This window comes from Lipomyces japonicus (genome assembly GCF_038497905.1).
Source record: "Lipomyces japonicus strain CBS 7319 unplaced genomic scaffold V1514scaffold_13, whole genome shotgun sequence".
NCBI classification, from domain to species: domain Eukaryota; kingdom Fungi; phylum Ascomycota; class Lipomycetes; order Lipomycetales; family Lipomycetaceae; genus Lipomyces; species Lipomyces japonicus.
Window position 1 is genome coordinate 19,966 of NW_027117825.1, and position 23,628 is coordinate 43,593.

A 23,628-nucleotide genomic window follows, 5' to 3' on the forward strand; every position below is an offset into this window, starting at 1 on the left:
CGGGTTAAGGTTTGAATATAGCAAGAATTGACTTGCCATCCCTCGTCCACACTTGTTCTTTTAACATTCATATTTTTTTTTTTAAAATCATAAAAGATTTTATAACTATTGCAATCCCTAAAGTTGTTTTGTTATTTTTAAAGCGATTTTATATATTACTTCAATCGCAATTCGCAAGTCATATTTCAGACGTCAGTCGAGATTATATTAGACGCGTTTGACGAAAATGCTGAGCGACGCGTCTAATGGGCTGCCACCCATGCGACAGATGAGACGTATGATTAACCTCTTTCGAGAAAACAAAGGATCTTTGATATTAACTATATTATAGTTAAGGTGTTATACACGTTTGATAACGACCAACAGACGACGTGCCTGGCTCGCGCATCCACCATTCATGAAGTCCATGTCATTCACGTGTCAGAACATGATCTCCTAGGCGTGATTGGTTTGAAACCATGTCTAGACGCTGTGGCATCTTCTTCTCCTGAACTTATAGCGGATTCTAGCACAGACTATGCGGTTTATACGGTTGATTTTTCTGAAGCAGATGAACCACTGGTCGGGCACGGATTGTTGTCTTGGGGCCTGGCCTCATCAACTGATGGTGACTCTACCGGCGGCTTATCAACACAGGAAAAACAAGTTGTTTGTGGTCGGGTTTGTTCAAACTTGCTATCTGTGTTTGCATGTGGAGTTAAAGAAACACTGGAGATTAAACTTCGTCTTACACCGGTATGCTTTTAAAAATTGTTGGTTTTTTAAGGAGAAGGATTTTAACTAATTTGCTCTTAGGTTGCCGGAGTGACTTCAAATCGATTTATTAGATCAATGCAGTTATACACCCGGTTGTCAAATTTAATACCAGCCGGATTTGATCCATCAGGTTGGTCAACCTTCGTGTCTGCCAATCCCACATTATCTGAACTCCTCACTCAGCCCGGAAATCCAGATTCAAAAGATGGTGAAGATCCATATTTTGGTTTGCCTCTTGAGTTGGAGAGATTAAAAAAATGTAGATTAAAGTCTACGAGGACAAACAGTAATCCCAAGGTACGTTAAAATCACACGATTCCAACCTACTTTAAATTTCTAACATACAAACAGAAATCCCGACAGGTGTTGGATGATGTACCTGCGTCTGCATTGAACGCGTTTATCGCAGCTGCTCCAAACAACAATGTCTCGGATACGCCTTCGCTACCGCCAGCCAAGAAATCACGCACGACATCCAGCAAGCCTCGCAAGCCTAAGCAAATTAAACCTTCGGATGGTGTTCAAGAACAAATTAAGCAAGATGGCGCCAATAAAGAAAACATTTCTCAGAATGGTGATTCGCAACACAAGCAAGCAAACAAAATTCAGTCTGTAACGTCGCCTTCATCATCCACATGCTCCAATTCTCCATATGTTGACTCACTTACACTTGCATCATCCCCTCCAACATTCAATAGTCATCATCATCACCATCATAACCGAACCATCTTGTCACCATCGCAAATAATAATTCCAAACTCATGGGCTGCATTAAATTCAGATGAATTTAAGAATGTTGCCAGTCTTTCTAATTCGCCATCGCCCGCAGGAACCTCGTTTGAGGACCTCATGTCTGCAAGTCTAAATTTGGATCACGCAGACGTGTTATCTGATGATACTACGATGGCACTTGCAAACGATTTTGTTCAAGAATTATATCGCCTGTCGGATACCATGGAAATCAGAACATGCGAAAATAATAACAGTACTAACTCGATTATTTCTACCGAAATTGATCTGGCGGCGTGTATTACTCAGGATCCGTCTTCAACCACGTCTGTTGGTTTGCAATCAGAGTATTTAGAAGATGAAGTATTAAAATCATCTCCGTCTACCTCACCATCGTCACTTGAACGTGCGGTGCCGCTTCAATCGGTCAATAATCCTGACAGTGCTACTACAAGCGAACCAAATTTTGAAGCTCAGTCGATTGCCAAGAACGCGCAGGCGAGCACCGATAACGGTAACTTATCAGACAAGCGAAGCAGCCGTTCGAACAATCAAATATATAAAAAAGTTCGAGAACGGATTCGAGACACATTAGTCCAGGACCTGGCAGCCGGCAAAGTTCCTCGATATTGTGAGAATTGTGGCGACATTAGGACTTCGACATGGCGCAGAATTCGGGCTATGACTGTGGACGGTCAGGGAAAGGACATGTGGCTATGCAATCCGTGTGGAATTTATTTTTCAAAGAAAAGGTTAATGCGGCCTGCGTATCTGTGGAGGGAAGGCGAGCAAAGTACGCCGGCACCAATTAACAGTTCCGATGCGATCGATCTTGACGATGTCAGGGAACCGAATCCAGGATATCAGAATAATGCAGCCACTGTTAAAAGACCACTGGAAACCACTAGTCCTCGGCTTCGGCATTCTACTGATGAAAATCTTGAGAGTAATGACATAACAGCGCATGCCATTCATGAGAATTGTGCGATTAATTCGCCTGCATTATCATCACCATCAAATTCATCCGAACTGCCAAAAAAGCGAAAATTGCAAGCTTATGACGAGCAGTCAAAGCCAATTGAGATAATAATTTAAACCATGGTTTAATAGGTCGTTTTAACATTTTACTTTTTGTTCAACATAATTAACTGATAATTTATTTTACGTTTTTTATGTTGTAACCATTGTTTACGGAGTTCTTATTGTATTTTTTTATAGATTTTAATTTGCATTCTACAGTTTTATTATTCCTTGTTTACAAGAAAAAAGTTAGATTAGAGTATTATTTGTGATTGTAAATTTAATGCGTACTAATGCAACAACTTCTTTTTGTCCGTTGTTGTATATGATGATTTGACGTAAATAAAAGATCACATTGTGATTGATAAATAAAGAAAAAATGCTTGTAAGAAATAAATCAATAGCGGCGACAAAGTTAAAATTATAACTAGATGTACAGGTTATTAAGGAAGGAATGCTGAAATAAACAATAAGAAAAAAAAAGTCAATTATTTTCACCAAACACGTTATAACTTTAATGCATTCAGCAATAAAAAAAATAATCATAAAACAAGTGCATAACTAGAAAATCAAACAAGAACGCATCAACGAATGAAAAACATAAACAGAATTGAATATAAGCATCATGAACCAAAAAGAAAGCAAAAAAAAATAAAATAATAATAATAATAATAATAATAATAATAATAATAATAATAATAATAATAATAATAATAATAATAATACTACCGGAAATTATTGTTAAATTGCCGAGAGTTAACATAGTTCATCGACCTACCGCCTCCAATAGTGCCAAACTTGTTATTATCTTTTTGATTGCCAAATTGTTGTTGTTGTTGTTGTTGTTGTTGTTGTTGTTGTGTTTGTTGGTTTTGCACAAATCCTCCTCCATTATAACCGTTATTGTAGCCATTGTTATTCACATTATTAAAATTATTATTGTTGCCATTATTATTATGATAGTTCTGGTTATTTCGGTAGTTATGTTGTTGTTGGTTTCGGTGATTTCGTTGCTGTAAATGAGGATGTTGTTGTTGTTGAGGTCCGGCTAGGCCCATGGCGGCAGCCATGGCCGAACCACCGCTTGGCCTATCTTTACCCCATGAGCATTTGACTGGCCTTCCAGAAATCTGCATTCCATTCAATTGAGTGATTGCAAGCGCCGCAGTGTCATGTGAATCCATTCTGACAAACGCATAACCACGGTCAGCTTGTATCCGCACGTCAATGACAAAGCCAAAATTTTGAAAAAGGGGAAGAAGATCAGATTGAGACACATAAGGTGAAAGGTTTCCAACATATACCGTGGTCTGCCATACTGGTGACTGCCTAAGAACTATGTCATACGTTTGTTGAATCTGACTGTTGTTACTCGTACCAGAGGCGACAGGTACTTGACCAAAATTTCCAAACCCAGGGTAAACCATCTGCTGTTGTTGAATATTATTATTTTTAATATTTAAGAATTGACTTTTTTGGTTTGCCCAGTTACATCGGATTGGTCTAGAACCCAAGATTTCCCCGTCCATTGACGACTTGGCATTTTCAGCATCTGCTAGGTCCTTGAACGACACAAATCCGTATCCTCTAGATCGTCCCGTCTTAAGATCCCACATTACACGTGCTTCGGAAAGAGATTGAAATTGAAAAAATGCTTTCTGCAACATATCGTCATTGACTTCGCTTGACAGATCTCCGACGAATATATGATAATGTTCTACATTGATTAGCAATTAACAATAAAAGACCCGATAAATTAAATAACAAATAAATGCAAACATACGAGAAGTGTCTTCTTTTGGCGCATTATTTGACTGATATGCCCAATTGATTTTGATCTCGCTCTGATGAATATGTCTGCCGTTCAAAGTCTGCATAGCAGTTTGTGCAGCAGAAGGGTCGTCGTATTCAACAAACCCATAATTAAAACCTTTATTTGAGCGGTCAGGTATGATCTTGACTGACTGAACGTGACCAGCAACTTCAAAAATCTCACGAAGCATGTCATCCAAAACACGAGGATCAAGACCGCCGACGTAAAGGACACGTTTGTTCACTTCAGGCCCGGCAACATCGGGACTTCCAACTCCAGAATCGTTCACCACTATGCCAGAGCTATCATTATTATTTAAATCCGAGCCTGCAAGATCTGGTGGATTGGAAGAAGTGGACGGTGAAATTATGTGAGCCATATTTTTTTGGATCTCACTTCAACGCAATGTTTAAAATACCAAACGAAATGAGCAGACGCAAGAACCTAATGGCTGGGTTGTCAAAAATGGTTTTTTCCAAATGAACTAGTAGTTGTGAATTCAAATGATATCTCGCTGAAAAATATGATGAAAATCCTGTTGGAGGTTTGTAGTTCTGGTTCGATGGAATAGACGGAGACGTAATAACGGTTTGTTTTTTTTTTTTGATTTTTTTTTTCTCGATCATTGTTTGGGGAACTCATTTTGACTTTTGCCCAAACCCGCTGTCTTCAAAATAAAAAATATTGGACATCCTATGCACATTACAAACATTTACAACTGTTAATCAAGAAAAGATTATTGTAATGATTAAGTTATATTTTAATTGTATTAGTGTTTCTTTTAATTTTTACTAGCTATCGAGTTTGAAATTTATGAATTTGGCCTGACAAAAACTGATGGACTCGGAGCTTTAGAATATCCGCACAGTCACTGTGCAGTTATGCAGGCGTGTGAAATTGCGAAATTAAGTGCTACGAATGTTGTAAGATAAAAATACATATATTTATTCAGTGCCAATTAGATTGGATTGGCATATGGTTACTGTGATATAGTTGTCATGGTTGACCGAGACTTAATGTATTCACGGCAACAGATTCGGCTTTCTTTTAATGTGAGTTCCAATTCTTGTTCATTATTTATAACCATTCTAAATAAGCTCAGCAAATCTTAGTGTCCACCGCAGATATTCTTCAGAGCCTAGCAATTCTTCCTAATCCGAAGTAATGTTGAGATATATCTATTTGCCATAGTTTTGTGCAATATTAATTTAATTAGCGTGTTTCCGTCAATCACTGGGACTAAAAATCGGACGTTGGATTACGCAGTGCAAGAATTTCACCATGCACTTGATCAAGCTGAGATATCAATAGTATGTGACAACAGGTTCAAAGATAGTAAAATATATGCGTACTAACTCATTCTAACGATAGATACAAGCTCGAGACACATTGTATCGTGATCTTCAACGATTGGAGAGCGGAGCCATTACTGACCCCGCTAATACCGAACTAAATACGAGTACGATTTCGCAGACCAGCGAAAGTGGTGACAATAGCAAAATTAAAATCGACAATGTCAATAGTATCACGAACCCGGTGAATCTAGAAGATACTATCGAAGTAGAAGGGCTAGACTCTTTATTAGGATCGAGCAACGAATTTACTTCTGAAATGGAATAATCAAAATCACAATTAATATAATACATAGATACACATCGATATATTATATATTGGTGTACAGTTCTTGTATATACTTATTAACTTGGTCGTCTTATCTTGACGCAATTTGCCCCGTTTCTGTTACAGACTGCATTCCTGCATTCCTGCCATCCTAAATTTCCTTTTTTTTTTGCGATTTACTGTCCCCCTTACCCAATGAGAGCAACCCTCAATTTTTTTTTTTTTTTTTTTTTGTTGAAAGCTGCCAACGGCGAACAGTGACAAAGGCGGTTCGCAATTTGCACGACACATGTTTGGCATTCCTTTCTACTCGTACCACTTGTGGAAACGAAGTTGCTTTCACTACTGTGGTATAACCCTGATTCTATTTAATTTTTCGGGGAGGAGGGGCCAAGGGGGTATGATTGCAAGATTTGCTCCTTACTAATAAGGTTTGTATGGTTTGGCGAGAGTCACACGGATTCAATTGTTGCAGCACAGGGTCATTGCAATTTTGAGTTTGATGCAACTCCGGTTCATTGAGATAATACATTACAGCGGTACGGTACGGTATAGTATACAACTACAATATATTTGTATCAACGGTACTTGGCGGGGCAAAAGTTTTGATTTGTAAAGAAAATCGAATTACAAATGTACCACTTGCCGTGGTACCCAACTTATTGTCTCCCTGGGACACCCCTGCAATTTTCCCTGCCGCCTAAATAAAGTTATTAGTTTTTCCGATATACATGTGGTACTCATTGATTTCGACAAGAGTATTTGTATACTATAATATATATAACTACATATATCAATGAGATCCTAGCCGTGGGTTTGTTCCTCTTCAGCCTTGCCCGCTGTTTGAAATTGGATATCAATTATGAAGCACGCCTTGTTGCTCCTCGCGCTTTTCTTTGCTTTTGTGGCAGGCCTGCCTGCTCATCCGAGTCAGTCAAAGCAATCAAATAAGGCGAGTAAGTCCTTCAAACTACCAGACAGTCATACTTCTACTCGAAAATCGGATCCGCCGTTCAAAGCCCATGGAAAGCCTAAGAATGATCATTTTAAAGTGAAGCATCATCATGATCACGGGCGTTTACACGATCCTCATTCTCCTTGGCATGTTAAGCGTGACTTGCCAAACATTTGTTCAATCGGCCATCGAACTTTCTGGTTTTTTGACGACACTTTTGCATATTCCAGCGATGGCACTTTCGTCGGTGCGGCGTCTAATTCGTTTTCTATTGCCGCATCTATTGACGAGCCATCAAATGTCACGGACATCTCTATAACCAACGCTGGGGATGTCACGGTGGCAATCCCGTGGTTTTCAAAGGAAGCCAAGGTTCAATACTTGTCCACGCGATACGCGTTATGGTCATTTGCGCCGTGCATTCCGGTTGACGACCATCATGCTGCTCAAATTTGGGGTGTAATTAAGTTTGATTCACGTACAAATCATTCTACAATCGGCTACAGCGTTTCTACTTATGAATACGATGAGGATGGAAACTCTTTGAGCATTACCCGTGAGCAAGAGATTGATATTTCTATTGATTCGTTTGCGTACGGCGGATTCTCTTCAATTGTGGTCAACAGCGTAATTTATTTATATGCTCTTGACGTTAAGCATGGACGTCACGACATTCACGTTGCTCAAGTTCCTCGGTCGTCGTATGCTGACAAGTCAACATGGCAATACTGGGATAATGGCTTGCAAGAATGGAAATCCACTGAACCAAACGGAAGCGAGCGACAGGAAGACAAGGCCGTGATTACGAATTCCTTGCCATTTTCTTCCGGTTCAGTTTTCTTCTCTGAGTACCATAATTCGTACTTGCTCGTCTTTTTCTCGTTCTGGGCCGATTCAAAATTTTACGCACTTTCGGCGCCGTCACCTCTTGGACCATGGAACGTTTCAAACAGTGTTATTTATCATACCAAGCCAGGTGAGAATGGGTATAACTATGGTGGGCAGGCATCACCATTGTTCACATCAAGTGATGAACCAATTGGCAAAAAATTGGTCCTGTCTTACACATATCAAGATACGACTTCTGAATGGTATCCAAAGACCGAAACAATTGAATTTGAATAGGAATTTTAAGTTTTGTATTTCGCAATATAATTTAGTATATTTTTTTTCTTTTTTAGAAAAATAAGAAACCGGTAAAGAAAAGTAAAAAATCACAGTGCATGATCCCTAGTATTGGTAGTACAAATGGATATATGCAAAGGATATTACCGAAATTTAATTGTAGAAGGTAAAAAAGTAAAAAGTGAAAAACTAAAATGTTAATGTGTATACTTTAAAAAAAAAAAAAAACCGCTGATACCGGCCATTTTTGCGAATTTTCATCAACACCGTGGCGCAAAATATTATCCTCATAAATTTACCGCATCTTAATCTTTGTAGTACTTTAACCAAATTTTGTTTTGACCGTAATATTCGATTGTTTCGAAATGGCAGATTATTATTTAATATGCAAAAAATAAAAAAATGAAGCACATTTATTGCAAGGGAGTGTCATTTGTCATATTTCGCCAAACCAATTAATTAAGTGACAAACTCAATAACAAAGGCAACTTGGTGCGTTCGATCTTACATGCATACACAGTAGTAAGAATAAAATATACCAATAAATTAACGATTAATTGTCTTGCTGGAAGTAACAAAGGTACCTTTTTCTGGTTGTTCTATCCAGGCTGCTCTAGCATAGCAATGACATGCCGGTTGACGGGAGATGCCATTATCATTGTGAAAATTGTGATGAACATAAATGCGAGGGGGGTGTATGTGCTTGGTAACTTTATATATGACAACCTAAATCATAGGCCAATATAAACAGAAAATCGATACTTATGTTGCCTCGACGCGAATTGAAAAACTAGAAAGAAAGAAAAAAAAAAAAAAAAAAACCGATGCTATTAATTATTCTGCGATCTTGGCTACAATTATTATTAAGGCTCACTACGTGGAACGTACATATAACGGGCAAGGTACAGCCAGCAGAATATAAAAAATCGCTAATAGGTATTGTGTGCTTTTGCACGGAATTCATGCTTATATCATTTTGATTTGATTTATCCAAGAGTAGGCCCAAAAGCGTCATTGATGTCGTTCTTGTCCAGTGCCGTTTGAACCGGTTTATCTGCAGACAATTGTTCATGATACCTCTTTATTGCATCTATACGTACAAATATCTCTGACCGTAAGCAATCTACGTCTTTCGAAGACCACGTCATGTTGAAATTGTGGCCTTTTGAAAGATTAGTTCAACTTGAGTTTTTAAAATCATTATACTTAGGAATAACATGTATAAAAAAAAGTTGTTCCCAGATGCGTGAAGAGTATGTAAGCAGCTACGCTGGGAATATTTTTGTTGCATTAGAAGTCCGTAAAATTATTGAAAATAATCCATCCAATACCGCGAGCATACCAATGTGATTCGTGCTTTGCTGCATGCTTCTGTCGGCAACTGTCCATTCAGTAAAGATTTAGATGAATCAGTATACAACGTGGAATATATGGAGTTATGTAAATGAACGAAACGGTATACACAAATCAAAATCATTTAATTGTACTCTTTTTCGTTTTTGTGACTGTAAGAGACCATTAACTGTTATTCCGGTTAAGCCGCAATGTCGCAATGCGCCTTTGGTTTAATGTCGCATACATATTAAGAATCATTTTACATGGTCAATGTGACACATTTTTCTTGTACAGTATTCATAGTTATATCAAATAAATTTAGAATGATGGCGACCGCACAAACCGCGATGCCTGATGAGCAATGGGTCTTCCGTCGTGCAGCAAGCAGAATTTGAAAATACACTGTAGCACCATGTCATAGAGCTTTTGATGATCAGAGTAATCGATTGAAGGTTGAGAAAATGCAAAAAAAGTCAGAACCATGTGTACGGCTATGTGGCATATCAGTGAAATTGTTACAATAATACACATCAAGGTATAGTGGATAAATAGAATTGCAATCAAATCATTTTATTTACATAACGACTGTTAGTTATGAATAACATGTTATATATAAAGGGCAAGTAATTGCGTGCGGCTGCATTTCCGTGATGCCATCGTCATGAAAACTTCTTCATCGTAGCCACGAAGTTGCAAATGATTTTCTAGCGATGTGCAAGAAAATGCCACGAAGGTGGGCAGGATGCTAACTACTTATAGTTATCGTACAGCGGATATCGAATCTGTGCTCAGATTCAAGGCAATTTGAGTGATGCTCATTGGCCCGGCGGGAATGCCGCGCCAGATTAATCAGCGGAACGAACGTCGATGCTATCCACCCCTGAAATTGCGCAATTGACGTCGTGGTGAGTGTAGTGTCAAAGCTGTTTTCATCAGCGTACTAAGTGGGTGAATATTAGTGCTATCGACGCATGCTTGCGTGACGTATATACTGTGTTGTACTAATGAGTTGCTTGGATTATAACATGTCCATGTCTTGCTCGTTACTTCCCCCTATCCCACCTGTAAAGCGTTAACTCATTCCCATGGCCGACCAACACAGCGAGTCTCACCTGCAACGTCGGGCAGTTGACCGAGACAGTAATTCAACTGTCGATGTTGAAGATATTGTAGGCCCTGAAAGCGCATTGCTTGAAAAAAAGGGCTCTTATGGTGCTGCTGATACATTCTTCAACGGCGAGGTTGACCATGAAGGCCACATTGAAGCACTTCTTGCTGAGGGAAAGTATGTAAACCGCTTCGTACTTGCAAATGTTTGAAAGCTAATAAATTACAAAGACCAGCATGGACAGAAGAAGAAGAGGAAATTATAAGAAACAAGCTCGACTACAGGGTTATGATACTGGCATGCATCATGTTTTTTTCGTTACAGTTAATTAGAAATAACATTCAAAATGCCATATCCGCAGACTTCCTTCTATTAGCGGGTAAGAAACAACTTTGTCAATAACGTGCGTTTATGTTTATGCTGACAATTAATAGGAATTACACAAAATGAATACAATCTGGGCCAAACAGTGTTTTTAATCTTTTTCTTACTGTTTGAGATTCCTTCTCAGGCCCTCGTTCGTCGGTTCGGTGCTGATGTTTGGCTTCCCGTGATCATGACCTGCTGGGGCGTGGTTTCGATTTTTCAAATTTTTATTCGTGGAACTCCACTGTTTTTGTTTACTCGTGCCATCATTGGTGCGTGCGAAGGTGGATTCGTGCCTGGCTTGTCGTTTTGGATTTCGTCTTTTTATAAATCCAACGAACTTGGTTTAAGATATTCATGGGTGTGGGCCACGCAGTCTGGGACCAACGTGATTGGCGCATTGCTTGCGTCTGCCATCATCCAACTGGGCGGCAAGGGCTCGCTTAACGGTTGGCAGTGGTTGTTTTTAGTAGAAGGCATTATTTCTGCCATTATTGGCATTGCATCATTTTTCGTCATGCCTTCGTTGAGACACAAGGTTGTGTCAAGAGTGTTTACCGCACGTGAAACAGCAATCTTAAAGATTCGTGTTGTTTTGGAAGATCCTTCAAAGAAAAACCAACAGGTCACGGTCAAGTTCTCTGGTTCAGGCTTGCTGGGCAGTGTTAAACAGGTGTACGAGTCGTTTACCGATAAATACTTGCTGCCAATATTCTTGCTCGGATTTATCGCGTTTGTTCCGGCACAGACTTCAAACTATTATCTTACAATCACGCTGCGTCAACTTGGTTTTAGTCAGACCGTTACCAACTTGCTAACGATTCCGTACGCTATTCTGAATATATCGTACACAGTTGGATTTTCAAAATTGTCAGACAAGTACGGAGTGCGATGGATTTTTGCAATTTTGTCTGCGCTTTGGGTTTTGCCCAACTTAATCTTGCTGGAAGTCTTGCCTGATGCCGCCAGCAGATGGTTGCGATACACGTTCATCACGCTCTTGCTCGGATATCCATACTATCATCCAATTTTGATTTCATGGATTTCTGCCAACTCCAACAATCCTGACCGCAGGTCAATGGCGTTTGCAATCTACAATATTTGCGTGCAATGCGGCAACATCCTTGCAGCCAATGTGTATACGGAAGACGATGCGCCGTTCTACCGTCGTGGAAATGGAGTATTGATTGGCATTAATATTGCGTCCATGATTTGGGTGCTGTTGATCCGTCAATATTACACGCATGAAAACAAGAGGCGAGAAAGAGTTTGGGACGAACTCAGTGAGGAGGACAAGGTCGAGTACATCAAGACGTCCAAGGGGTTGGGCAACCAGCAACTCAACTTTAAACTAAAGATCTAAAAGGTATTAATGTCATTGGGAAGTTATGAATAAATTAGTTATGCATTGGGTATGTGAACGAATAATTCCGTAAAACAATTACGTAGTACATCTATAATATTTCTTCATCGGCAATCAGCAGTTTCGGTTGCAGACCGACGCCGATATCGGTGACGGCTCAGCATAAGTGCGAAGACGCTTTCATGGTTACGTGGTAACGCGGACGATTAAAAACGCGGCCCGCATTATTGGCCCGGAATTAGCATTTCGAAATATCAACCAAGTACTGTATTAACAATCTTTTGCCACTTATTTGATATTCAAAGTTTACAACACCAATTCGGTTCCTGCTCTCCGCTTTTTTTTTTTTTTTTGCCTCCAAGTGTTATATATCCCACACCTCGTTCGCCCATTCCGACTTTTACCTCTTGCCTAATCATACAATTAAAGGTGTACAGTACAACAATCATGCCTTCAGCACAGAGCGGCCCGCGTACTTTGTACGACAAAGTGTTTGACGACCATATCGTCAAGGAGGAGAATGGAACGTACATTCTTTACATTGATCGTCACTTGGTTCATGAGGTCACTTCTCCACAAGCATTCGAAGGACTCACCAATGCCGGAAGAAAAGTTCGCCGAGTGGATTGTACTGTATGTTCATGATGATTTATTTTTGGACATATTGAAGAAACATGGTATGCCTAACAATGTTTATAGTTGGCCACTGTTGATCACAATATCCCAACCTCGTCGAGAAAGACTTACAAGTCTCTTGAAACGTTTATTGACCAAGAGGATTCCCGTCTTCAATCCACAACGTTGGAAGAGAACGTCAGGAACTTTGGCTTGAGATATTTTGGTTTGGATGATGCCCGTCAGGGAATTGTTCACATAATTGGTCCCGAGCAGGGTTTCACTCTTCCCGGCACTACCGTCGTCTGCGGTGACTCACACACTTCCACTCACGGCGCTTTCGGTGCGCTTGCGTTTGGCATTGGTACTTCCGAGGTTGAGCATGTTCTTGCCACCCAGACTATTATCCAAAACAAGTCCAAGAACATGAGGATCAATGTCGAGGGAAAACTTCTGCCTGGAATCACGTCTAAGGATTTGATTCTTCACATTATCGGCCAGATTGGAACTGCCGGAGGTACCGGTCATGTTATCGAATTTGCCGGTGAGGCGATTAGGGAATTATCAATGGACGCAAGAATGTCCATGTGCAACATGTCGATCGAGGGCGGTGCACGCGCTGGCATGATCGCGCCTGATGCCACAACTTTTGCTTACCTCAAAGGTCGCCCGCTTGCTCCCAAGGGCAAGTCATGGAATAAGGCTGTTCAGTACTGGAAGTCGTTGTTTTCAGATGAAGGTGCCAAGTTTGATACCGAGATCACTATTAAAGCTTCTGATGTTGCGCCTACCGTGACCTGGGGAACGTCTCCACAGGATGCGGCTGCGGTTACTGGCAATGTTCCTGACCCTGCTGATTATCCTAATGATCAAATCAAGGTTGCATCGATCAAACGATCTCTTGAATACATGGGATTGGAGGCAAACCAACCAATTGAATCGATTAAGATTGACAAAGTCTTTGTTGGTTCTTGCACGAACGCTAGAATTGAGGACTTGCGCGCTGCTGCTAACGTTGTCAAGGGCAAGCATGTGGCAGAAAATGTTGCACGGGCCATGATCGTCCCCGGTTCTGGATTGGTCAAGCTTCAAGCCGAGCGCGAGGGACTTGACAAGGTCTTCCTTGATGCCGGATTTGAATGGCGTGAGGCAGGTTGCTCAATGTGTCTTGGCATGAACCCGGATATTCTTGCGCCCAAGGAGAGGTGTGCTTCAACTTCAAACCGAAATTTCGAGGGAAGACAAGGTGCTGGTTCGAGAACTCATCTGATGAGTCCGGCAATGGCTGCTGCTGCTGCCATTACTGGTCATATTACCGACATCAGAGAGTATTACAAGTCTGAAAAGCGTGCAGCGATAGAGATCACCGTGCCATCATCTGCTTCTGCTTCTTCTGATGCTTCCGAATACGAAGTTGACGATTCCGAGTCTGAGTCTGAATTTTCTTCCGATGACAACGCACAACCTTCAAGCAAGACTTCTTCAACTGGTCAGTCAGCTGGAATTCCACCTTTCACTGTGGTTACCGGATTTGCGGCACCGCTTGACAGGGCAAACGTCGACACCGACGCCATTATTCCCAAGCAATTTTTGAAAACAATTAAGCGAACCGGATTGTCCACCGGATTATTTTTCGCCGACAGGTTTGATTCTGCCACTGGTGCCGAAAAGCCAGGTTTTGTTTTAAACCAGGAACCATACCGTCAATCCAAGATTTTGGTCGTCAGCGGTCCAAATTTCGGATGCGGTTCTTCTCGTGAGCACGCACCTTGGGCGTTGGCTGATTTTGGCATCAAGTGCGTGATCGCACCATCGTTTGGTGAAATCTTCTTTAGCAACTCATTCAAGAACGGTCTTTTGCCGTTGATCATCCCGCAAGACATTATTGTTCACAAGATTTCCCCAGTTGCTAAAGCTGGCAAGCAAGTCACGGTTGACTTGGTCAAGCAACAAGTGCGAAACGAAGAAACCGGTGAAGTTTTCGCAACGTTTGAGATTGATGAGTTTAAGAGACATTGCTTAATCAACGGATTGGATGACATTGGATTGACCCTTCAAAGCGAAGAATTAATTTCAAAATACGAAAATTTTAGACGCAACAACTTCCCTTGGCTTGAAGGTGGATCTACTTTGGTTAAGCCAATCATTCAGGGAAAGATTCCTGGCGTTCCTCACGCTGTTGAATGGTAAAAAGATTAAACATTTTGTATATGCAATATTTTGTACTATGCATTTAATGAATTTTATTAAAAGTAGCTATATTTGAAAGATCATAAAGAGAAATAAACATTACAAGACCTAAGTTCCAAAAGTTAGCGATTGATTCAAACTTCAACAGAATAATTGTTTTTTTTTTCCAAAATAAAAAGTCAACCAAATTTAAAAATCATTTTTTAAAAAAAAAAATCAGATAGGAGCGAAAGACGATGGAATATGTCTTCAACATGTAATAATTCAGTTGAACTATGCATTGAATATTAAAAACTCATCAGGATGATTTTTTAAAAAACGTAATAAACCTTTTTATACAATATAGTTTGGAAAAGAAAAAAATATTCGCCAAAAAAAAAAAAAGAAATATATGAACGTACCATTTTATTCTTGCCTAATGTAAAAAAAAAAGAAAAAATGAAGAGATCTAAAAAAAATTTATTGCAACTTTATATTAATAGGGTTTAGGGTATGTGCTCAATCTTTCTCTAATCAGGTTTTTTTTTTGGATGGGTCCAACAAGCAGTATTGACCTATCTTATCGAAAGTAATTTTAAAGGGCCAAGAAAAAAAAATGACTGAAAGAAGGGAAGCAGCAATTATCCGAAACACGAACGAGACCAAGATTCGGATTCAATTATCAATTGACGGTGGTGAATTGCCATCATTACAAAATGCTGAAAACACGACCGGTCATGAATCGACCAGGACCGACAAGAACAACAACGACAACAACGACGACGAGACTGATCATGCCACGCAAAAATCGGGGTCTCAAGAAATTTTGGTAAACACCGGCATTGGATTTTTGGATCACATGTTTCATGCCCTGGCCAAGCATGCCGGATGGTCACTAAACCTGTATTGCAACGGCGACTTGCATATTGACGATCATCACTCGGCCGAGGACTCCGCGATCGCACTCGGCGTTGCCGTCAAGCAAGCTTTGGGCAAGATTCAAGGCGTCAAGCGGTTCGGCAGTGCGTACGCGCCACTTGATGAAGCGTTATCAAGAGCGGTCGTGGACTTATCCGGACGACCGTATGCGGTGATTGATATCGGATTACGACGGGAAAAAGTGGGCGCGCTGAGCACGGAGATGATTCCGCACGTGTTGAAATCATTCGCACAAGGTGCTGGAGTTACGATTCATGTGGATTGCCTGCGGGGAGAGAATGATCATCATAGGGCGGAGAGTGCGTTTAAGGCATTAGCGGTCGCGTTCAAGGAAGCTACAAGTCGTACCGGCAAAGTTGGTGAAGTTCCAAGTACAAAAGGAGTGCTATAGAAATTTTTAAAACGAATAAAGCAAAAAAAAAAAATAGACTATATAGAAAAAGCCCAAATGGATAATAGTGTAATTGATGATTTTTTTTATTTTAAAAAAAACTTCCAAATTTTGTGAAATAATTTTTTTTTTTTTATTTATTTTTTTTTTACTTTCTGCCTTTCTTTTTGCCAACAACTTTAAACGCCGTGTTCCAACCTTCGTTTTCTTCAACCGGTTTAAGTGATTTCGCATTACTGCGAGCCAAAACTTCACTCCATCCACCATCAGACGGTGTGGCCTTGGCCGAATCAGGTTTTGATTGCCCGCCGTTTGTTGAATGCGAAGACGCAGCGACCGCGACAAGGTCGGTGGTGGTGCCATCAACCGCCTTGCGACGCTTGATAAAATCTTCAGCAAACCTTCGACCGTCTAAAATGTCTGAATTGGCATAGATCGTTTCCGAAATGATCTCCACGGTTTCCGGACTGCCGACCGGAAGAGACAACAACATGGTTAAAAGTTCTTCCGAGTTCACGCTCGAAGACACGGACCGTAATGATTGCCGGATCCATTTTAAAAACTCGTCCGCGCTTGCCGAGGCTCGCACAACAACGCCAGGTCGTTTCGCTGCCGTCGTGGGTGTCGTCGTCGTTGCTGACGTGAGTGGCGTCGACGCCACCCGACGCGCCGCCGTAGAAGTAGTCGTAGTCGTAGTCGTTGTTGTTGTAGCTGTTTTCTTCCCGCTTGGTCCGACTGTGGTCCAAGCAGACGTGATAACCGACGCACTTGAAACTCGCGAACTTGGAAGAGCTGGCTTGGCCATTATTTCGGCATATCTCCTATTTTGAGGTGAAATCACGGTATTTGGATTTTTCTGTTGCTCAATGATGAGCTCCCTCCGCCGAACTTCTTCTTCTTCTTTTTGTAACTCTGCAAGGCTCTTTTTAATTGCAGTCGATGCAGCGGACGAGCTTGTTGACTTCGCCCAGGTCGCCGATCGAGGTAATCCTGGAGGCGACGATGCGGCCTTAAACAAATCATTCGTAATTACGTTTCCATTAGCCAAATCAATCTTGAGAGTATTGGCTGAAATTCCTGTTGCAGGCGCAGCTGTGGAAGGCACACTAGCTGCTGCGGCAGCTACGGTTGCTGTTGCCCGCTTGTGCACCAGTTGTTGTTCGTACAGCTGTTTGGCACGCGCTTCACGTTCGGCGAGTTCCTTGACTGACAATGCCTTTGGCTTGTTCTCACTGATGTTAGCCCAGGGCGCAACTGGGACTGAGGTATGCGTAGTCTGAACTGGTTTTTCTTGCTTTGTGACTAGTATCGGCGCAGGAGGAAGAGGTTGTAGTTTGCCGGCCGCGACCTGGGTGGGCGTGAAAGACGGATCTGGTAGTTCCGGACCGACCTTCCATGAATCATCTGTCGGGGCTGACGCAGGAACATCCCACACCAACAACGGCTTTCCTTCGATCTCTTCTTTCTTTTGATCTTGTTGTTTAACTGTCTGTCGTAATTTTTCCTCTTTGGGCTTGCTCGTAAAAGCAGGCGCAGGTGCAGATGTCGGTGCAGCATTTACGGACTCTAATTCTGGCTCTGCTTGTAGTTCTGATATTTGGACCGGCACTGGTCCTGATACTGGCACTGGCGCTGGCACTGGCACTGGCACTGGCACTGGCACTGGCTGGAGTTCAAGTTCTGGTTCGAATTTATTTGGAGGTTCAATTGGCGCAGGAGGAGATATGGACTGCTTAATGATTTCTTCTTGTAGTGGTTGCTGCTCAATACTGGGAAGCGGAGTCAAAAAAGGATCGATAGTGTTGTTCAACCGAGCCACGAAGTCCCGCAGCTCATAAAACTGAAGTTCCTCGACCCGCTTCAGTTTCAAGCTGGCGTCCAAATAATTGTTCGCATACCAATCTTGCATCATGATGCCGCTAAACGGACCTTGCTCCGCGCCAGTATCATCTTTATAAATCCATTGGATCAAATGGGGAAAGACTAGTAACGGAGGAAACGACAATCCTGGTGGTGGTGGTGGTGGTGGAACTGGTTGCTCGAATTGACGTTCGTTACTGGCAAAAATATTTGGCACGAATGGATCCTGATCAAAGGGGTGAGGATGGTGAACCGCATGCGGCTGACGACCGAACGCATCCCAAGGAGCCGGAGGAGGAACAAACTGATGATCCGGATTTAAGTTCAAATTCCCAATCTGAGGAAGAAGTCGATCCGCAGATTCAAGATTAGGAATGGGAGCAAATGATGAAGATGATGTCGGATTTGAATTAATATTAACAAATGGCGTAGTCGTGGCAGCCGGTTTCGATATAAACGGACTTGATATTGCAATTGTGGGATCAAGCGCAACTGAGACGGGGGGTGAAGGCGAATGCGAGATAGTCTTATAATAGCATAATTAGGTTCAATCTTCAATAAAAAAAAAAGAAGAATGTATACGTACCGATCCATTGCCATTGCTTAATAACTGGGGCACGAGTGCATGTCCTGCAAAGTACAATTGGTACTCTGGCGTGCCACCGGTCTTGTCTGCTGCTGCTGCCGCTGCGAACAGGTCGATCGGTTTATTCGGCAAGCGACCGGATTTCTTCATGCTGGAAAACAAGCCCAGAAGTTCTTCCCTAGAATATCGTCTGCCTTCCGGATTTGCTGGTGGCAATTCAGCATCAGGACCAGAGTTCAACGTGCCTCCGTCCCCATTGGCCGTCAAGATCGACGACGATAATGCCGGCCCGCCAGAAACGGAATGAAAAGAACCGGTTGCCGGCTTAGACACGGCAGCAGTAGACCACGCAGTCGCATGCTTCAAGTTTCGGGGTTTCTTTGTCGCGGTCGTCGGCGAAAACGAGGATGACAGGGCAGGCCCGCCAGATCCGTTTGAACTTAATTGAATTGGTTTTGGACGCATCCTGCAAGTTAAAGGAAGAAGAAAAAAAAATTATCAGCACGGGAACGTTGATTGAAAAAGATTCGGCACTCACCATTCAGGACCAAAAGATAGTGAAGGTGAGTTAGACATTATCTGAATATTTAAAACAAAAAAGAAGAAGAGGAAAAACCGAAGATCAAGATTACTTCAAAATTGGGTTGTAATTTCGTTGATTCGAAAAGAATCAAAATCGGGCTTGGAAGGATTTGATATTGAATGACAGGGTAAGTCATGCGTTACGTTATGCATTACGTTATTGATCACGTGTTCCTCTGCATACTCACACAAAACAGACCTGATTTTGCAATAACAATTTCAGGCAATGCCAATTAGATATATTTACGTCTTTTAATTTATTACAATATTTTATATTAGTTCTTAGCTGAGTCTCTGTTCTTATACGTGTATTTAAAACCGCTGCAGAATGTTACCAGTTTAAATCAATTTTTGCGCCCGCGGAAACTTTGATTATTTTTTTTTTAAAATTTGCGTAAATCTTTAATTGCTTTAATTATTTGATCTTTGACAAACCCGTTCTTGGTCAGTGACGGAAGCGACATTTAGAAATGAAGACAGATTTTAAGGTTAGTCTGAGTAGACATATATATTGAATGAATTTCCCGGTTTTAACGTTGTACAGTTTTCTAATCTACTAGGTACGGTGTACCGGCAAGGAAATCTTGTTTTTACTCCAGATGGGACTTGCATCCTAAGTCCAGTCGGCAACAGGGTCAGCTGCTTTGATCTAGTAAAGTAAGAAAGAAAATTATGAACAAAAAAGGACGTTCTTAAATTATCATCTAACATGGTTTAGTAATAAATCATTTACTTTTTCATACGAACATAGAAAGAATATTGCAAGGATTGCGTTAAATCCCCAAGCTTCATTACTACTCTCAGTCGACGAAGGCAAGCACACACCTTACATAATAATAAATTATTTCGAGTACTAACAGTTTGTATTTGTTTTTAGATGGCAGGGCAATTTTGGTAAATTTTGTTAGACGAACGGTGCTGCATCACTTCAACTTTAAGGACAAGGTGACTGATTTGCAGTTCTCGCCCGACGGCACTTTTATTTCCGCTACTACGTTTCGACAGATTCAACTTTGGCGGACTCCCAAGCACGGACAGGATCGAGAGTTTAACCCGTTTGTGCGGCACCGGATATATACCGGACACCACGCCGAAATCAACTCGCTCACTTGGTCAAAAGATTCTCGTTTTTTCCTGACAACGTCAAAGGATTCGACTGCCAGAATATACTCGGTTTCATCAGATGACAGTTCGGCTGCCACAGTGCTAGGTGGTCATCGCGACTCGGTCGTTGGCGCGTTCTTCAGTGCAGATCAGGAAACCATATACACGGTTGCTCGTGACGGCGCGTTGTTCACATGGAAGTATCAAGTTCCTGGATTCAAGACTGAAGATCGTGACGAAGATGATGACATTATTCTTGGAGACGAAGATGAGGAAAAGAAAATGCGATGGGTTACTACGAAAAAGGATTTATTCAAGCAGGATGCCAAGGTTAAATGTGCCGCGTTCCATCCGGATACTAAGCTTCTTGTGGTTGGATTTGCAAACGGCGTGTTTGGCATCTACGAGCTTCCCGAGTTTAACCTGATTCATACGCTGTCTATTTCGCAAAATGAGATTGATTTTGTGACGATCAACAAGACCGGTGAGTGGCTAGCGTTCGGAGCTGCCAAATTAGGCCAGTTACTTGTATGGGAATGGCAATCAGAATCGTACATTTTAAAACAACAGGGTCATTATGATTCCATAAATTGCTTGACTTATTCACCGGATGGAAGCAAGATCATCACCGGTGCGGACGATGGCAAGATCAAGGTATGGGACGCGGCATCCGGATTCGCGATCGTCACGTTTACGGAACACATGTCTGCCGTGACCGCGGTCGAGTTTTCTAAACGAGGCAACGTTTTGTTTTCGTCATCATTAGATGGCTCGATCCGGGCATGGGACCTGATCCGTTATCGAAATTTTAGAACATTTACTGCTCCGGAACGAATCCAATTTTCTTCGCTCGCTGTTGATCCCAGTGGCGAAGTCGTGTGTGCAGGATCACTGGATGATTTTGACATTCATTTATGGTCAGTCCAAACCGGTCAGTTACTTGATCGGCTTTCCGGCCACGAAGGTCCCGTGTCAGCGTTATCGTTCGCCGACGATGGTGGCACGTTGGCCAGCGCGTCATGGGACAAGACCGTCCGAGTGTGGAATATTTTTGGCCGCCGCGTGCACGTGGAGCCGTTCCAACTCAACTCGGACGTCCTTGCCATCGCGTTGCGGCCGGATTCGAAGCAGATTGCGATTTCAACATTGGAAGGGCAGATTTCGTTTTGGGACGTGGCAGACGGCCGGCAGATTGGTGCTATCGAGGGACGGAATGATATTTCCGGTGGCCGGCACACGGACGACAGGTTTACGGCCAAAAATTCGGCACGATCGAAAAGTTTCCGAACGCTGAGTTATAACTCTGATGGCAGTTGTATCTTGGCCGGTGGCAATTCGAAGTATGTTTGCCTGTACGACATTGACAACGAAGTGTTACTGCGCAAATACACAATCTCGCGAAACATGGGATTAGAAGGAACCGTTGAGTTTTTAAACAGCAAAAACATGACCGAAGCCGGACCAATGTCGTTGATTGACGATGCAGGCGAGGCATCAGACCTGGAGAACCGAATCGACCGAACCTTACCGGGGGCATCTCGTGGTGATCTTTCGGTACGCAAGACCAGGCCTGCGATCCGGTCAACATCAATCAAGTTTGATCCCACCGGTCGGTCGTTCGCGGCCGCGTCTACTGAAGGCTTGCTTGTGTACTCAGTCAACGACTCGTTCTTTTTCGATCCTTTCGATTTGGACATTGACGTGACACCGACCACGACACTGGCAGTGTTAAACAAGGAGCATGATTACCTTAAAGCATTAGTCATGGCATTCAGATTGAATGAGCGGTATTTGATTTATCAAGTGTACGAGTCCGTTCATCCACGTGACATTACGATCGTGGCCCGCAAGTTGCCGGTGGTTTATCTTTCCCCATTGCTGAAGTTTATCGCATCCGTGATTGAAGAATCACAACATTTGGAATTTCACTTGCGATGGATCGAAGCGATCGTAACCACGCATGGCCAATATTTAAAATCACGGCGAGTAGAATTTGGTCCGGAATTAAGAGGTGTGCAAAAGGCAACATTAAAATTGCAACGAGAGTTGGCCAAGGTTACGGATGGGAATGAATATTTATTGAAATACCTTTTGACCGAAAAGGGCACCATGGATAGTTACATGCATATTGTAAATTAGAACTATAAATACAAAAGTTTAATAATTTTTTTTTTTCCGTTTCCCTTCATTTCTTCATAAGCGTTCGTGTATATGATATTTTACATTACAATGCAAGACTGTCTTTCCTTGTATTCTGATTTGCGTAATGACTTGTTGTTATTAACAGTGTTGCATATGCTTGGCTTGCCACCCACGCTACTGCCAACGCTACCATTCTTGACGTTCGAAGCTGTCGCGGTTCCGTTAGCGGCGGCTTTTAATCGAGTTCGTTTAACCGTCCTGATGGCATCAAAAATTGCTCGCTGAATGTTGATATCGTTCTTTGCCGAGACTTCGTAAAAATCACAATCCAACCGTTTGGCCAGCTGCTGACCTTCCTGATATGAAACCTGCCGGTCGTTCACGCGATCTGATTTGGCACCGATTATTATTTTGGGAATGGGCAAATCAGTATCTTTAATCTGTTCAATCAATCGCACGAACGATGGGATTCGAGCAAACGATTGCTGCGAAGTTATGGAGTACATCAACACGTAACCTTCGCCGTCGCTGTTGCGCTAGCGTGTCAAAAAGGATAAAAAGAAAAACATACATGCCAAATGAAACTTTTCTTACCGAATCCATTGTTCCCTTAATGAAGACGAATATTCTTCACGACCAGCAGTGTCGAGAACTTCAAGCACGCAGGCTTGATGGTCAACGATTAACTGTTTGCGATATGAATCTTCGACAGTCGGATCATACTCTTCCACGAAGTGATTGAGGCATAACTTGCAACGCACCAGTTAAAAAAAAACTCAAACTAATTAAACCGATTGAAAATACACAGTCGTATTACCTGTACGGTCAGAGCTGTCTTGCCGACTTCGGCATCACCTAATACCACAAGTTTGATAACCGCGCCTTCCTTGCGTGCGGCCATCAATGATCTGATGAAAAAAAAAGAGAACCAAAACAATCAATAGACCGTTTATTGATTTTTTTATTTCTCCTTCTATTTTTTTTTTTTGGGTTAAATGGAATTATTACATCAGTTTGATGCAAAGGTATTTCGCCATGATGCGGTTATTT

At 41.9% G+C, this 23,628-nt stretch overlaps 10 protein-coding genes across 10 annotated transcripts; 6 read left to right on the plus strand and 4 right to left on the minus strand.

Annotated features, from left to right (window-relative positions):
- The first annotated feature begins 60 nt into the window (after positions 1–60).
- V1514DRAFT_328664 (uncharacterized protein) lies at positions 61–2,821 on the plus strand. Its single transcript, XM_066927206.1, has 4 exons — positions 61–275; positions 332–735; positions 796–1,053; positions 1,108–2,821. Exons 1-4 carry the CDS (start codon positions 227–229, stop codon positions 2,578–2,580), a joined length of 2,184 nt encoding a protein of 727 aa, XP_066784057.1. The 5' UTR covers positions 61–226; the 3' UTR covers positions 2,581–2,821.
- V1514DRAFT_328666 (uncharacterized protein) lies at positions 2,671–3,210 on the minus strand. The gene is made up of 2 exons (XM_066927207.1): positions 2,797–3,210; positions 2,671–2,735 (listed from the first exon to the last, which is right to left on the minus strand). The coding sequence occupies exons 1-2, from the start codon at positions 3,049–3,051 to the stop codon at positions 2,730–2,732; spliced, it is 261 nt and encodes an 86-aa protein (XP_066784058.1). The 5' UTR covers positions 3,052–3,210; the 3' UTR covers positions 2,671–2,729.
- On the minus strand, positions 3,169–4,907 carry V1514DRAFT_328667 (uncharacterized protein). Its single transcript, XM_066927208.1, has 2 exons — positions 4,289–4,907; positions 3,169–4,222 (listed from the first exon to the last, which is right to left on the minus strand). Exons 1-2 carry the CDS (start codon positions 4,695–4,697, stop codon positions 3,231–3,233), a joined length of 1,401 nt encoding a protein of 466 aa, XP_066784059.1. The 5' UTR covers positions 4,698–4,907; the 3' UTR covers positions 3,169–3,230.
- Positions 4,908–6,800: 1,893 nt separating this feature from the next.
- Positions 6,801–8,018, plus strand: V1514DRAFT_278893 (uncharacterized protein; the record flags this gene model as incomplete). The annotated part of the gene is made up of 1 exon (XM_066924996.1): positions 6,801–8,018. The coding sequence occupies one exon, from the start codon at positions 6,801–6,803 to the stop codon at positions 8,016–8,018; it is 1,218 nt and encodes a 405-aa protein (XP_066784060.1).
- Positions 8,019–10,438: 2,420 nt separating this feature from the next.
- On the plus strand, positions 10,439–12,190 carry V1514DRAFT_319217 (major facilitator superfamily domain-containing protein; the record flags this gene model as incomplete). Its single annotated transcript, XM_066925927.1, has 3 exons — positions 10,439–10,638; positions 10,692–10,840; positions 10,896–12,190. 3 exons carry the CDS (start codon positions 10,439–10,441, stop codon positions 12,188–12,190), a joined length of 1,644 nt encoding a protein of 547 aa, XP_066784061.1.
- A 344-nt stretch (positions 12,191–12,534) lies between these two features.
- On the plus strand, positions 12,535–15,101 carry V1514DRAFT_328680 (aconitase family-domain-containing protein). Its single transcript, XM_066927209.1, has 2 exons — positions 12,535–12,823; positions 12,890–15,101. The coding sequence occupies exons 1-2, from the start codon at positions 12,638–12,640 to the stop codon at positions 14,993–14,995; spliced, it is 2,292 nt and encodes a 763-aa protein (XP_066784062.1). The 5' UTR covers positions 12,535–12,637; the 3' UTR covers positions 14,996–15,101.
- A 327-nt stretch (positions 15,102–15,428) lies between these two features.
- V1514DRAFT_29972 (Imidazoleglycerol-phosphate dehydratase-domain-containing protein) lies at positions 15,429–16,378 on the plus strand. Its single transcript, XM_066925517.1, has 2 exons — positions 15,429–15,485; positions 15,565–16,378. Exon 2 carries the CDS (start codon positions 15,591–15,593, stop codon positions 16,302–16,304), a length of 714 nt encoding a protein of 237 aa, XP_066784063.1. The 5' UTR covers positions 15,429–15,485; positions 15,565–15,590; the 3' UTR covers positions 16,305–16,378.
- Positions 16,278–19,397, minus strand: V1514DRAFT_351505 (uncharacterized protein). Its single transcript, XM_066929459.1, has 3 exons — positions 19,289–19,397; positions 18,751–19,216; positions 16,278–18,690 (listed from the first exon to the last, which is right to left on the minus strand). The coding sequence occupies exons 1-3, from the start codon at positions 19,324–19,326 to the stop codon at positions 16,453–16,455; spliced, it is 2,742 nt and encodes a 913-aa protein (XP_066784064.1). The 5' UTR covers positions 19,327–19,397; the 3' UTR covers positions 16,278–16,452.
- A 248-nt stretch (positions 19,398–19,645) lies between these two features.
- Positions 19,646–22,604, plus strand: V1514DRAFT_328685 (WD40-repeat-containing domain protein). The gene is made up of 4 exons (XM_066927210.1): positions 19,646–19,820; positions 19,877–19,989; positions 20,051–20,145; positions 20,210–22,604. Exons 1-4 carry the CDS (start codon positions 19,803–19,805, stop codon positions 22,573–22,575), a joined length of 2,592 nt encoding a protein of 863 aa, XP_066784065.1. The 5' UTR covers positions 19,646–19,802; the 3' UTR covers positions 22,576–22,604.
- Positions 22,430–23,613, minus strand: V1514DRAFT_367007 (ras family-domain-containing protein). Its single transcript, XM_066929852.1, has 3 exons — positions 23,396–23,613; positions 23,173–23,327; positions 22,430–23,106 (listed from the first exon to the last, which is right to left on the minus strand). The coding sequence occupies exons 1-3, from the start codon at positions 23,477–23,479 to the stop codon at positions 22,656–22,658; spliced, it is 690 nt and encodes a 229-aa protein (XP_066784066.1). The 5' UTR covers positions 23,480–23,613; the 3' UTR covers positions 22,430–22,655.
- Between the last annotated feature and the right edge of the window lie 15 nt (positions 23,614–23,628).

Bases quoted from the DNA above. Each gene is read 5' to 3' on its own strand.
- V1514DRAFT_328664 (XM_066927206.1), top strand. From the start codon at position 227: ATGCTGAGCGACGCGTCTAATGGGCTGCCACCCATGCGACAGATGAGA. The intron at 276-331 runs GTATGATTAACC...ACTATATTATAG, and splicing joins ACCCATGCGACAGATGAGAC to TTAAGGTGTTATACACGTTT. The intron at 736-795 runs GTATGCTTTTAA...ATTTGCTCTTAG, and splicing joins TTAAACTTCGTCTTACACCG to GTTGCCGGAGTGACTTCAAA.
- V1514DRAFT_328666 (XM_066927207.1), bottom strand. From the start codon at position 3,051: ATGATTATTTTTTTTATTGCTGAATGCATTAAAGTTATAACGTGTTTG.
- V1514DRAFT_328667 (XM_066927208.1), bottom strand. From the start codon at position 4,697: ATGGCTCACATAATTTCACCGTCCACTTCTTCCAATCCACCAGATCTT. The intron at 4,223-4,288 runs GTATGTTTGCAT...TAATCAATGTAG, and splicing joins GCCAAAAGAAGACACTTCTC to AACATTATCATATATTCGTC.
- V1514DRAFT_328680 (XM_066927209.1), top strand. From the start codon at position 12,638: ATGCCTTCAGCACAGAGCGGCCCGCGTACTTTGTACGACAAAGTGTTT. The intron at 12,824-12,889 runs GTATGTTCATGA...CAATGTTTATAG, and splicing joins TTCGCCGAGTGGATTGTACT to TTGGCCACTGTTGATCACAA.
- V1514DRAFT_29972 (XM_066925517.1), top strand. From the start codon at position 15,591: ATGACTGAAAGAAGGGAAGCAGCAATTATCCGAAACACGAACGAGACC.
- V1514DRAFT_351505 (XM_066929459.1), bottom strand. From the start codon at position 19,326: ATGTCTAACTCACCTTCACTATCTTTTGGTCCTGAATG. The intron at 19,217-19,288 runs GTGAGTGCCGAA...TTTAACTTGCAG, and splicing joins CTATCTTTTGGTCCTGAATG to GATGCGTCCAAAACCAATTC. The intron at 18,691-18,750 runs GTACGTATACAT...TGCTATTATAAG, and splicing joins TAAGCAATGGCAATGGATCG to ACTATCTCGCATTCGCCTTC.
- V1514DRAFT_328685 (XM_066927210.1), top strand. The intron at 19,990-20,050 runs GTAAGAAAGAAA...AACATGGTTTAG, and splicing joins AGCTGCTTTGATCTAGTAAA to TAATAAATCATTTACTTTTT. The intron at 20,146-20,209 runs GCAAGCACACAC...ATTTGTTTTTAG, and splicing joins ACTACTCTCAGTCGACGAAG to ATGGCAGGGCAATTTTGGTA.
- V1514DRAFT_367007 (XM_066929852.1), bottom strand. From the start codon at position 23,479: ATGGCCGCACGCAAGGAAGGCGCGGTTATCAAACTTGTGGTATTAGGT. The intron at 23,328-23,395 runs GTAATACGACTG...GTGCGTTGCAAG, and splicing joins AGACAGCTCTGACCGTACAG to TTATGCCTCAATCACTTCGT. The intron at 23,107-23,172 runs GTAAGAAAAGTT...CTAGCGCAACAG, and splicing joins TTAAGGGAACAATGGATTCG to CGACGGCGAAGGTTACGTGT.